This window comes from Camelina sativa, chromosome 6, assembly GCF_030686135.1.
Source record: "Camelina sativa cultivar CO46 ecotype springtype chromosome 6, ASM3068613v1".
Classification (NCBI taxonomy): Eukaryota; Viridiplantae; Streptophyta; class Magnoliopsida; order Brassicales; family Brassicaceae; genus Camelina; species Camelina sativa.
The window spans coordinates 266,560-277,907 of record NC_141885.1 but is presented as its reverse complement, the minus strand read 5'-3'; the positions used below and the strand labels follow the sequence as shown (position 1 = coordinate 277,907).

General features: G+C 38.8%; 3 protein-coding genes across 6 annotated transcripts; 1 reads left to right on the top strand and 2 right to left on the bottom strand.

The window, feature by feature from the left end:
- The first annotated feature begins 3,905 nt into the window (after window positions 1–3,905).
- On the top strand, window positions 3,906–6,718 carry LOC104789881 (receptor protein kinase-like protein ZAR1). Of its 2 annotated transcripts, XM_087455583.1 has the most exons (3): window positions 3,981–4,146; window positions 4,347–5,764; window positions 5,847–6,718. In XM_087455583.1, the coding sequence occupies exons 2-3, from the start codon at window positions 5,059–5,061 to the stop codon at window positions 6,524–6,526; spliced, it is 1,386 nt and encodes a 461-aa protein (XP_087311709.1). In that variant the 5' UTR covers window positions 3,981–4,146; window positions 4,347–5,058; the 3' UTR covers window positions 6,527–6,718. The 2 variants fall into 2 exon arrangements, with proteins under 2 accessions (XP_010513827.2, XP_087311709.1); XM_010515525.3 differs by having other exon boundaries at window positions 3,906–5,764.
- Window positions 6,684–7,967, bottom strand: LOC104789882 (auxin-responsive protein IAA32-like). 3 transcript variants are annotated; one of them, XM_019246574.2, is made up of 5 exons: window positions 7,858–7,967; window positions 7,489–7,648; window positions 7,140–7,391; window positions 6,951–7,059; window positions 6,684–6,879 (listed from the first exon to the last, which is right to left on the bottom strand). In XM_019246574.2, exons 2-5 carry the CDS (start codon window positions 7,637–7,639, stop codon window positions 6,813–6,815), a joined length of 579 nt encoding a protein of 192 aa, XP_019102119.2. In that variant the 5' UTR covers window positions 7,640–7,648; window positions 7,858–7,967; the 3' UTR covers window positions 6,684–6,812. The 3 variants fall into 3 exon arrangements, 2 of the variants coding, with proteins under 2 accessions (XP_019102119.2, XP_087311710.1); XR_015560201.1 differs by lacking the exon at window positions 7,858–7,967 and having other exon boundaries at window positions 7,234–7,391; window positions 7,489–7,639; XM_087455584.1 differs by lacking the exon at window positions 7,858–7,967 and having other exon boundaries at window positions 6,684–6,864; window positions 7,489–7,639.
- Window positions 7,968–8,404: 437 nt separating this feature from the next.
- On the bottom strand, window positions 8,405–11,127 carry LOC104789883 (uncharacterized). Its single transcript, XM_010515531.3, has 2 exons — window positions 9,679–11,127; window positions 8,405–9,598 (listed from the first exon to the last, which is right to left on the bottom strand). Exons 1-2 carry the CDS (start codon window positions 10,857–10,859, stop codon window positions 8,713–8,715), a joined length of 2,067 nt encoding a protein of 688 aa, XP_010513833.1. The 5' UTR covers window positions 10,860–11,127; the 3' UTR covers window positions 8,405–8,712.
- Between the last annotated feature and the right edge of the window lie 221 nt (window positions 11,128–11,348).

Here is an 11,348-nt window from a genome sequence, read left to right as displayed (position 1 = left end):
GATTTGTTATATCAAAGATCTTTTAAAAAATAAAACAATAAATTTGTTTTTTCTATTTTCATAGAGCAATCTCTTATTTCCTTGTTATAAATATAACTGTATATTGTTAAAAGTATCACATTTATTAAGTAATTAATTCTTTACATATAGTTTCTTTGTTACAATTACTAACTAGGTTCAGACTCGCACGTACGTGCGGGGTTATTTTTTGCATAATGTTTTTTAAAATTTAAAATTTTTCACGTAAACTTTTACTCAAACGACGGGTGATAATTATAAGAAAAAAATTAAGATATAATATAGTTAAGTGATATTAGGTGTATATTATTCTAAACTAATAGAAACATTTCCAACAGTTTGTTTAGGAGTGTTAAATCAAATTTGGATTCGATTCGGACGTTCGTTCGAAATTATATTCATCAATATTTTTATAGTTTCACCATAAAATTTGGTAACTGCGGTCGGGGCGGACAAATCCATCTGCGGACCAGACCGCCCTGTTTTAAGTGTGGACAACAGACCGCATCGGTCCAACTCTATTTGTAAAGAAAAACGGTCCACAGTTGGTCCGTTGTGGTTTTGTTTCTGTTTTCTGTAGACCGCACCACTGCGGTCTACACATGATAAATGGTAAATAAAAAATAGTCTGATCCGCAGATAGATTTGTCCGCCCCAATCGTTGCAACCATTCACACCCAAAACTACCAAATATTAAAAATTTCCCGTCATACGACCAAAATTGTCAAGTTGTCAAACACATTCCCATAGACCTATATCATAGTGAACTTTATATTTTTTTACCCGTAGTAATATTAAACCCGTAATTTATTAAATTTATATAATCAGTAAAAATGATTAAAACCAATGTTTAACACCCGAACCGGACCAGACCAACCGCAACCCGGTAGATATTTTGGTCCGCCTTACTTCTAAAAACTGGACAACTAAAAACCCGCAAAAAACCGGAAAATCCCGCAAAAAACCCGTGAACCGGCGGGTCGGACCAACAGGTCAGTATCAAATTAAAATATTTTATTTTTATCACACTTCAAACTCAAACCAAATTAAAATTAAATGTTGTTATTTATAGAAAAATCTCTTAGTTATTTTAGCTAATCATTTAAAAGTTTAATTTTAGTTGTTTAGTACTTCATTATGTATGTTTTGTTCATATATTTATAGGAAAGTAGATGTTATATTTATAAAATTTAAACAAACCAATAAACTAATTAATCCGAAAGACTTCCGATATCATTCATATAATTTAGTTGACATGTAATATCACATACTAAATTATATCTTAATTAGTAGTAATCAAAATCGATTTCATATTAAATATCCAGGAAACTTTCTCTAACAAAAACAAGACAATTATTCAAATTTTTTATCTACAAATTCCTCCAACATCAAATGATTTCAACAACGATAATTTGTTTTGAATTGACATTTTTGTAAAGTATCTATATTTCCATTTCTTCACTTTCCCTAATGAAATATTTTTGTAAATTCACAGTCAAGAATTTCTCTCACTTTTCACTCTCCAGAAGATTGATTCAGCATTGTTCTAGTTTGAACTGCTCATCAATACTTTTTTGGAACTCCCGAGTTATCTGCCAATAAAAAATCAAGTTAAATAGTATAAGAAAATAATAAATAACATGAATTAGGTCATAATGAGTGAAAATTTATACATGATTGGCATAATATGTTGGAAAAAATGAAATTTTTTCTTTTTCCAACATGATTTATCATACACATAATTAGAGTATTGTTTTTAAATGTCTTAGATGAAATATAAATAGATCCTTACCTTGAGACAGAAAAAAAAAAAAAAAAAGATCCTTACCACTTGTTGATTCTTTGGAGATCCTGGATTTGAGAATGCTGATTACAAACATATCAATTGCTGACATACCACTGACTTAATATAATTTGATATATTAATTTACACTCCACAAAAATTATGTTAATACTCTTAGAATAAGCTCACCTTTGTTTAAACTTGTAACTTGTTCTGTCAGATAAAACTTGAGAACATCTTCTTCATTGATAATATTGAATCTAAATAAATAAAAACAGAAAATGCTAAATATATATTGTATGTAAGAAGAAAAGATGAATAAGAATTATGCTAGACATTTGTTTCTAAAAGTTTACAAAAATACTATTTGTATAAAAGTTTATTTGAAAAACTTACAGTTTATATTCCTAAAACATTTACAGTTTCACTCCAAATACTGCAGTATATGACTTGGAGGTATGAAAACTATTTTAATCTTGAAATTGACTTTTTCCAGCACTTTCAATTTTATATCGAGGTCTGCTTTTCTTTAAAAGAAGTATCGTGTGTTGTTCTAATAGTACTTTACTTTTATAGTCATTACTATCTTGTTATGCATAAGTTGGATTAATTATGATTTTCCTAAATTTATGGCTGAATATTTTCTAATATCACGATTTTTAAGCACATGTATTAATTTTTCAGTTTTAATTAGTATTAATTTCTCCACACCTCTAAATACATGATTTTATTATGGAAATATATTAACTACGATTATTTTATAATTAATGATATCTAGAATTTAGGAAAAAATCAATAAGTTTGTTAATAGATTTAATTTATATGAACTAATATTTTTATTTTTTTGACTTAGTTGTTTTAGAAAGTACTAAATATATGGGATAAAGATTTTTTTTTTACTTATACAGATAATTGGGTCTATTTGGCAACATGAATATATGATATAATTTTTTTTTATTTTTTCTCTTTTTGTACTTCCCAATTAATAGTATAGATGAATAGTAATTACTTAGATTTCCAATATGGAATCAATTAAATCGCTAAAAATACTGTATGATTTAATAATTAAAATATTATATACATGTTATTTCTAAAATTTTAAATTTAGTGAATCTTGTTTCCAAAAATATAGCTTTCTCGCCAAACCAATTTTGTAAACAATAGTAAATGCTAAATTATATTCTCGTTAGTGGTTATAACCATACCCGTTTGAATCCGAATACTAAGTATCCAATAGACCAATACTCTAATTTCGGGGTGTATCATCTCAAATATCCGACTGATAAATCTCAGATAATTAAAACATTAAACCCGACCCAACACATGTTTAAGGACTAATCTACCCTTAATAATATTGTTTTCAAATGAACGTGATTGTGGTCTTTTGGGTATAGGTAGAAGTTGTACTTCTCTTCTACCAATATAGGGATAATCCTTCAACATCACAGTGTTTGATCAATTTAAGCTTTTACCATTTCTTTCTTTAGAAAAAATTATACATTTCTTCTTTGAAAAATACTAGTCTCCCTCTATTCCTCTTTTAAGATGTAATGGCATTGTGAATCCTGACAACTTATGTATATCATGATACGATTAATAAGAGAGATAGATGAGCAGTGGTTTACATCTTGAATGGTACTTTATGTGGTAAAGTAAAGAACTAAAGAATCCTATTATGGTGACGTTCTCTAGTAATAATAATATCAAAACTCTCCATCTTGAAGTCTCCACGTTACATCTCTCTCTCTCAAACGCCAAATTAGTTAGCTCAATCAATGCTAATTTAAATAATCTGTACTTAAAATGGTTTTTTTTCTTCAATTACTGACTGTTGTTAACCAATGCTAATTTCAATACTAGACCATACTGTTAAAATATACATACCTTTTGTCAGGATTATACATCTTTAATTACCATTTTATGAATCATAGATAATGTGGCTCTAGCACGAAACTCCACTACAATAATCCTGACAAAAGGTATTTCTATTATTTTTAAAGGATGTGACTACTATTTGAATAAAAAGTTCTGACCTAACATTTTTAGTTTTTACACTAAGATTTAATTTTTTTTTTAACGATCATAATTTTGGTCAAAAGGAGCTAAGAAACGACAGAGAGATGTTAATCAGTAAAGAAATGTATTAGTGGACAAATTAGGGTATGGATTAGTCCGCCATGGGCTTCTCTTTTGTCCAACTTTCACCTCTTTTCTCACAAACTTGGTCATTTTTATTTTTTATTTTCCTGCTTCTCTTCTCCCAATGTAAGATAAAAAAAAGCAGAGCTCTCTCTTCTCTCTCTCTTCCTTTTGTATTCTTTCTTCCTCCTTTTTCTTCAGCGAAGGTATCTTTTGTTTCTTCTTTGTACTTTACTCTTTACTCTTTACTCTATCACTATCAGGACTCTATATCACTCTCATTTGTACAAAGTGGTTCTTAACTCTCGTCTTTTTGTTCTAATTTTGCATCTGAAATGTTGGCTTTGCTGATAATCATCGTTGCTCTTCTCTGCAACTACAACTACATCCCCCATGTGACTGTTAGTGGCTTAAACGACGAGGGCTTCGCGCTCCTAACGTTCAAGCAGGGCGTCCACGATGATCCTAGCGGTTCCCTCAGCAATTGGAACTCATCGGACGAGGACGCATGTTCGTGGAACGGTGTTACTTGCAAAGAACTCAGGGTGGTGTCTCTAAGCATTCCAAGAAAGAGCCTTTACGGTTCTCTCCCATCCTCTCTAGGGTTTCTCTCCAGTCTCCGTCACTTGAATCTCCGGAGCAATAGGTTTTATGGGTCGTTGCCTGTTCAGCTTTTCCAGCTTCAAGGACTCCAAAGTTTAGTCCTTTACGGCAATTCCTTTGATGGGTCCTTGTCGGACGAGATCGGTAGGCTTAAGCTTCTTCAGACATTAGATTTGTCGCAGAACCTCTTCAACGGGTCGCTACCGCCTTCGATTCTGCAATGCAACAGGTTGAGAACACTCGATGTCAGCCGCAACAACCTGTCTGGTCCTTTGCCTGATGGGTTTGGCTCAGCGTTCGTCTCTCTGGAGAAACTCGACCTCGCCTTCAACCAAATCAACGGTTCGATCCCTAGTGACATCGGAAACCTCTCTAATCTACAAGGAACTGCTGATTTCTCTCACAATCACTTCACCGGTTCAATCCCACCTGCTCTCGGCGATCTTCCTGAAAAGGTTTACATTGATCTCACTTTCAACAATCTCTCCGGTCCCATTCCTCAAACTGGTGCTCTTATGAACAGAGGACCAACGGCGTTTATCGGCAACACTGGGCTATGCGGCCCGCCATTGAAAGACCTTTGCCCAGGATATGAGCTCGGCCTCAATGCCTCTTACCCTTTTATCCCAAGCAACAACCCGCCCGAAGATCAAGATATTGATACCAACTCTGAATCCAAACAAAAATCAAGTGGTTTGAGCAAAAGCGCCGTCATTGCCATTGTTCTCTGCGACGTTGTCGGAATCTGCCTCATGGGTTTGCTTTTCACTTACTGCTACTCTAAGTTCTGTCCTTGCAACCGCGAGAACCAGTTCGGCTTCGAGAAAGAATCCAAGAAAAGGGCTGCGGAATGTCTGTGTTTCTGGAAAGACGAATCTGAAACGCTATCTGAAAACGTAGAGCATTGCGACATTGTGCCCCTTGACGCTCAGGTTGTGTTTAACCTGGAGGAGCTACTAAAAGCGTCAGCTTTTGTTCTAGGCAAGAGCGGAATCGGCATTGTGTACAAAGTGGTTCTAGAGAACGGTCTCACACTGGCCGTCCGGAGATTAGGTGAAGGAGGGTCTCAGAGATTCAAGGAGTTTCAGACAGAAGTTGAAGCCATTGGGAAACTGAGACATCCTAACATTGCTGGTCTTCGAGCTTATTATTGGTCTGTGGATGAGAAGCTTCTCATATACGACTATGTTCCCAACGGTAACCTCGCAACCGCCCTCCACGGTGAGTCATTCTTTTTCTCATTTCGAGATGCATCCTTCGACTACATCATGTTAAGTCACTATATATGTGGGGTGTGGTGCAGGAAAGCTAGGCATGGTGACTACTGCTCCTTTGACATGGTCTGAACGGCTGAGGATAGTGAAAGGGATTGCGACAGGGCTTGTTTATCTCCATGAGTTCAGCCCAAAAAAATACGTCCATGGAGACCTCAAGCCCAGCAACATTCTCATCGGACAAGACATGGAACCTAAGATCTCTGATTTTGGACTTGCACGGTTGGCTAACATTGCTGGAGGATCTTCTCCGACCATACAGTCTAATAGAATCATCCAAACGGATCAACAGCCGCAAGAGAGGCAACAACACCATCACAAGAGTGTATCTTCGGATTTCACTGCTCACTCTTCGTCTGGATCCTACTACCAGGCACCCGAGACTCTCAAGATGGTCAAACCATCACAGAAGTGGGATGTTTACTCTTTTGGGATCATATTACTGGAACTGATAGCGGGTAAGTCTCCGGCAATGGAGGTGGGGACATCGGAAATGGATCTAGTTCGATTGATACAAGTATGCATTGAGGAGAAGAAACCATTATGTGATGTTCTTGATCCTTGTTTGGATCCTGAGGCAAATAAGGAAGACGAGATTGTCGCTGTTCTGAAGATTGCAATCAGTTGCGCAAATAGCAGTCCAGAGAAAAGGCCTGCCATGAGGCACGTTTCTGATACTCTCGACAGATTACTTGTGGCTGGCGATTGAGACATCTAGAGATATGCACATAAAGCTTGTTTTAAAAGATGAAGCTGCAATCACTTGGAGCATTTGCACCTGACGATGCTGATGTGGTTACCGTTTTTTAATTTTTTTTTTTTGTCCCGTCTTTGTTAGTGGTTATTAATTAAGTTGTGCCTCTCTCTTCATAATCGTTTTTATAGCTTAAAGTTTCCGGTACATCATATGTTAAATATTAGAACCACAACTGAGCTAATTTGAATCTTAGATAAACAGTGAACGCCCTGGAAGAGAGAAGCTTCGACTTAAAAGCTTAAAAGGGAGGAAGAACATGGTTTCTTCTTGCAATTCTCATCCGATCCACGCTTTCGACAAACTCCCTATTGAGTTTCAGGCAAGTTACAAAAGTGATTTACTAAAAAATTTGAATAGAGAAAGTGGAAGAGCTTACTTCCATGGAACGTCCCCAACATTCCTCCAGATACCTTCGATGTCTCTGTAGACCAAAGAGAACTCAGACTCAGTCTGGAAGAGCCTCAGTCCTGACACGGTCTGCATCCCTGCAAATTCAAATTGATGTGGCAAAAGTTTTTTAAACATACTAGTAGCTGGAAGCTTTGGGGATAAGAACACGGCTTACCAAACATATCGTCAAGCTGAAGAGCAAGAGTTGAGTAATTTCCTTGACTAAGAAGGCAAACCTTGCGGCCCACCACTAGGCCATCTAGATTTACCTTTACATAAGTCAGTTTTCCTCTGCTCTCTTTTTCATTATTGTAATATCCCTGAGCAAGTCTTTGGTTTCCAGTATCCTCACTCTTCAGCTGGGTATTGCAGTTATATCTGGGCTGCGACCATTCTATGAGATCTTCATACCCGTCAAGACCTATCACTTTGATTCACATGTAGATATTGAAGATACCAAGTGAGGATGAAGAAAAGTAACTAACAATGAGGTGAAAGCATAGTAATTCAGCAAAGAAACTCACTCTGCCCGGATGATGGGAGGCAAGTTTCATGTTGTATGGTCCTAAGGCTGAGACCTAGATCGATTAACCCACCACCCTTCTTGCTATGTGAGTAATATGTATGAAACTTGGAAGATCCTTGGAAGAAGTCTGCAGGTGTGTTTGGGTCCATTGCCTGATGCTTCGTTATGTCTACAGATGCAGAGAAGGGAAAGTAGGATGAGAAAAAGAGAGCACATTGATAAAGATTTATAGCATGAAGCTGATGCTGAAAGAGTGTCAGAAGAGTTTAAGAAAGAAAAAGACATAATTGCAGACATGAAATAGACAGACGACAAGAAGAACCCATTTTAGATACAGTTGGTTTGATGCAAGGGATGGGGAGCTGACCACAGAGAGATTTAGTTCAGATTTTGTAACCCAACCGGGCCAACCGGTACTTCAATGCTTCTGATGCACAAAATCACAAAAATACATATCTCCCTCCACTCAGTGAACTCTGCCAGAAAAAATATCAGCCGGTACTTCAATCAATGCTCTGTGTTGTTTGTGAAAGAACAGTGTAGTGCAAGAGTAAAATATCCTGAATCGAAAGTATGGGTAGAGAGAGGGAAAGGTTCGGGTCTGGTGTTACGAGAATTACACAAAATGCTCTCTCTTTCAAAAGAGATAGTTATGTTGCTAAATTAGAAGACAGATCAACTTTGTCACTACCTTTTTCACCCACGCCTTGTCTGAGAAGTTGTAGGGTTGTGTGTAGTTTTGCAAGACCACACAACATGGATTCATGTCTGTACTTATGCTCCCATGGATAAGAGAGAAGAAACGATGAAGAAGAAGACATACATTCTTCCAAATATTACATGTTATACATCTCAGAATCTCATATTAGAGCCTTCTTAAGTCTCCAACAAGTAGGAAAACAAAAAAAGAGCGATGATCAAGGACTGATACATTTACAATATAAAATGAATGATAATAATATGATATAAGATCCAGGAAAATGGTAAGAGCACCACCAGTATCAATTGCAACTATAATGCAGTACCCCACGAAGCAGCACTACTTCCTTATTTTCTAATTACTCACACAACACTTTTAACATAATCCATGATACCAAACCAACACGAAGCCAGACTCTTTTTTGATGCAGCAACTTGTAAAAAAAAAAAAAAAAGTAATTTATATAATTATACGTTTTCTTCCTCCAAAATTTTGTGGTTCACCTTCATAGTTATGTGTGTGTCACAATGGCTGTGAACTCCGGATCTGTTGAGTCATGTTCTCAGCTGGAAGCTTAGAAGCAGCAGAACCATCAGGCATCACCATGGCAGGTGGAGGTCCGGTCATTGTCTGGTACTGTGCGTGTCCCAGAGGTTGGGTGTAGTATATTTGTGTATGAGCATTGTCAGCGTATTCATATCCATAGTTAGGATTCCCAGCTAAACCAGACTGAGGTGGGTGATGGATTTGCGAATACCCCATGAATTGCTGCTGGCTTGTTGGAATCTGGTGAACCATCTGAGCACCGCCCACACCTGGGGCTGTTGTGTAAATCCCAGCCTGTCCCACCTCAGGTTTACCACCAGTAACACTTGTCATGTGGTTGCTAGGAGGTGGAGGCATCATGGTAGAGTTGGGAGGTGCCTGGAGATGGTTAGAAGACAGAGAACCTGGAGCCTCGCTAACAGTTGCAGATTGTGGCACAGGCATACAATAGGGCCTAGGTGGGACTGGAGCAGTAACATAATAAACAGGATAAGGCTGGTGATCCAGTCGATCTGGGTGATGGTGGAAAGACTGCGGTGGCTGTTGCTGCGAAGAGTAAACCTGGATGTAAGTCTGGAGAGGAAGGCCGCTAGAGGGATGGTGATGAATGTATTGAGGTGCAGCAGTAGTGTGTATGAAGTGTTGCTGCTGCTGTGGCTGAGATTGCTGCTCGAATTGGGGGTGAAAGATGTTGTAGCCTAGGTCCTGATTCTGATTCTGATTGGGGGATAAAAGCGTGCTTGGATCCGAGGGGTTGATCATACCAGTAACAACGGTGGAAGCAGCGGAAGACATCTGAGCAATTGGTTCTTGATAGACAGAAGGTCTTTGGTGAAACATAGGGTTGCTCACACTGCTATCACTGAGGCAATAATAATAAGAGAACCACAATCAGAATCTAACAATACAAACTGAGGCACATGCAAGAAGAAGAGGAGGTACCTGGAAACAGAATTGGGTGATGGCAGCTCGCTATTAGATTTGAGCTGATGAGCCTGCAGATTCTGCGGCTGGGAACGCGGAGTGGGAGGTTTCCTGTATCCAGCAGGCACACCGTGATCGGATCTCTCATCGTCAGAGATGACCCGCGTGTGGGACTCATTTGAAACGGTTGCAGCAGGAAGCGCGATTGTGACAGGCATCGGCGGTGGTGAAGACATGGCAGCGAATCCGTCGTCCTGCCTCCCAACGTTGAAGCGTGCGAACTGCTCCTCGATTCCCAGGTTTCTCTGATCTGGGAGAGTCCTAACGCCGCTGCTGGGTTCCTCAACATGAACACGAATCGGAGGCAAATTGGCGAGAGAGGGAGAGGAAGAAGTAGAGCCAAAAGAAGAGGAGGAGGTGTCCAACATGGGAGAATCAGGCAAGCAGTGAACATCTTGGCCTCCTTGCGGTTGCGGCGGAGGAGGCTGCTGCTGCTTGGCGCTTTTGACGGAGCCATCTCCTTCTCCAACATGGTCCAACCCAAGTAAACGATTGACGTTGGTGTCAGAATCACAGAACCCTCGGTTGTTGAGGAGACCAGCGCTGTTGAGAGCGTTGAGGAACCAATCGTCGCTCTTGGCAGAGCTCTCGAGGATCTGACCCATAGCCTCAGGCTTGGAGGTGAAGAGAAACAAACGGAGGCGCGAGGGTTTGGTGGAATTGGAGGCGGAGATGGTACGGTCGTACTCCTCGATCATGTTGTCCAGATCTTCGTCGGTAGTGACGGAGATGAGAGAGTCAAGGTCTTCGCTGGGTAGCTGGTACTTGAGGGTGAAGGAGCGCCCGTCCAGGAGCGTGTTGGAGAGGCGAGCCAGGAGAGAAGAGAGAGAGGTGTTACGGTCGCCGACCACGATGCGAGTGTCGCCGCCCATGTAGCAGAGGGATTTATCGTGAGGACGAGGGAGGATATGACCGCCGTAACTGCACATGAGACGGATTTTAGAAGAGACGGTGCTTCCTCCGCCGCCACCGCCGGAAGGAGCAGGGAGGTCATCCCAGCCATCGGTGGTGCGTGAACGAGGAGAGGAGTCAAGAGACTCGGGGTAAGATGAAGTCACATGAGGAACAGTTGTGGTGGCGGCGGGGATGGAGGTAGAAGCCACCGCGGTGGAGGAGAGAGAAGGAGGCGGTGGTTCCATGTAAATTCAATTCAGCCAGAGTGTTCTACAAAATTCGACCAAAACTTTATTATAACTAAATAATACTAATATACTAATTTTTATATTAAAAAAAGAGCATAACTGAATTTGGAGAATCTGATTTTTCTTCTAAAATACTCTAACTAGGTGCTGGTGCTGGTGTGCTAGTCCACAGCTGTTTTTTTTTCTTCTTTCTTTATTTTCTCTTTAAATTTAATTTAAAGTATGCTACAAAACTATATGCTTTGCTGTTTAGTATTTTACGATCATATTCCTTTCTCTTTTCTAACCCTATTTCTTTCAGTTTTTTTTTTTAAAATTTATTTTTCACTTTATTTAATAAATTATTTTAATAGAATGTCAAAAAAAAATTCATGAAAAAGTGATTTTTTCCTATGATTACTATATATAAGTGTCATCTTTAACAAAATCAACATAGAACCTTTAACAAAAATTTACATACTGTATAATACATGATGAATTATGTAG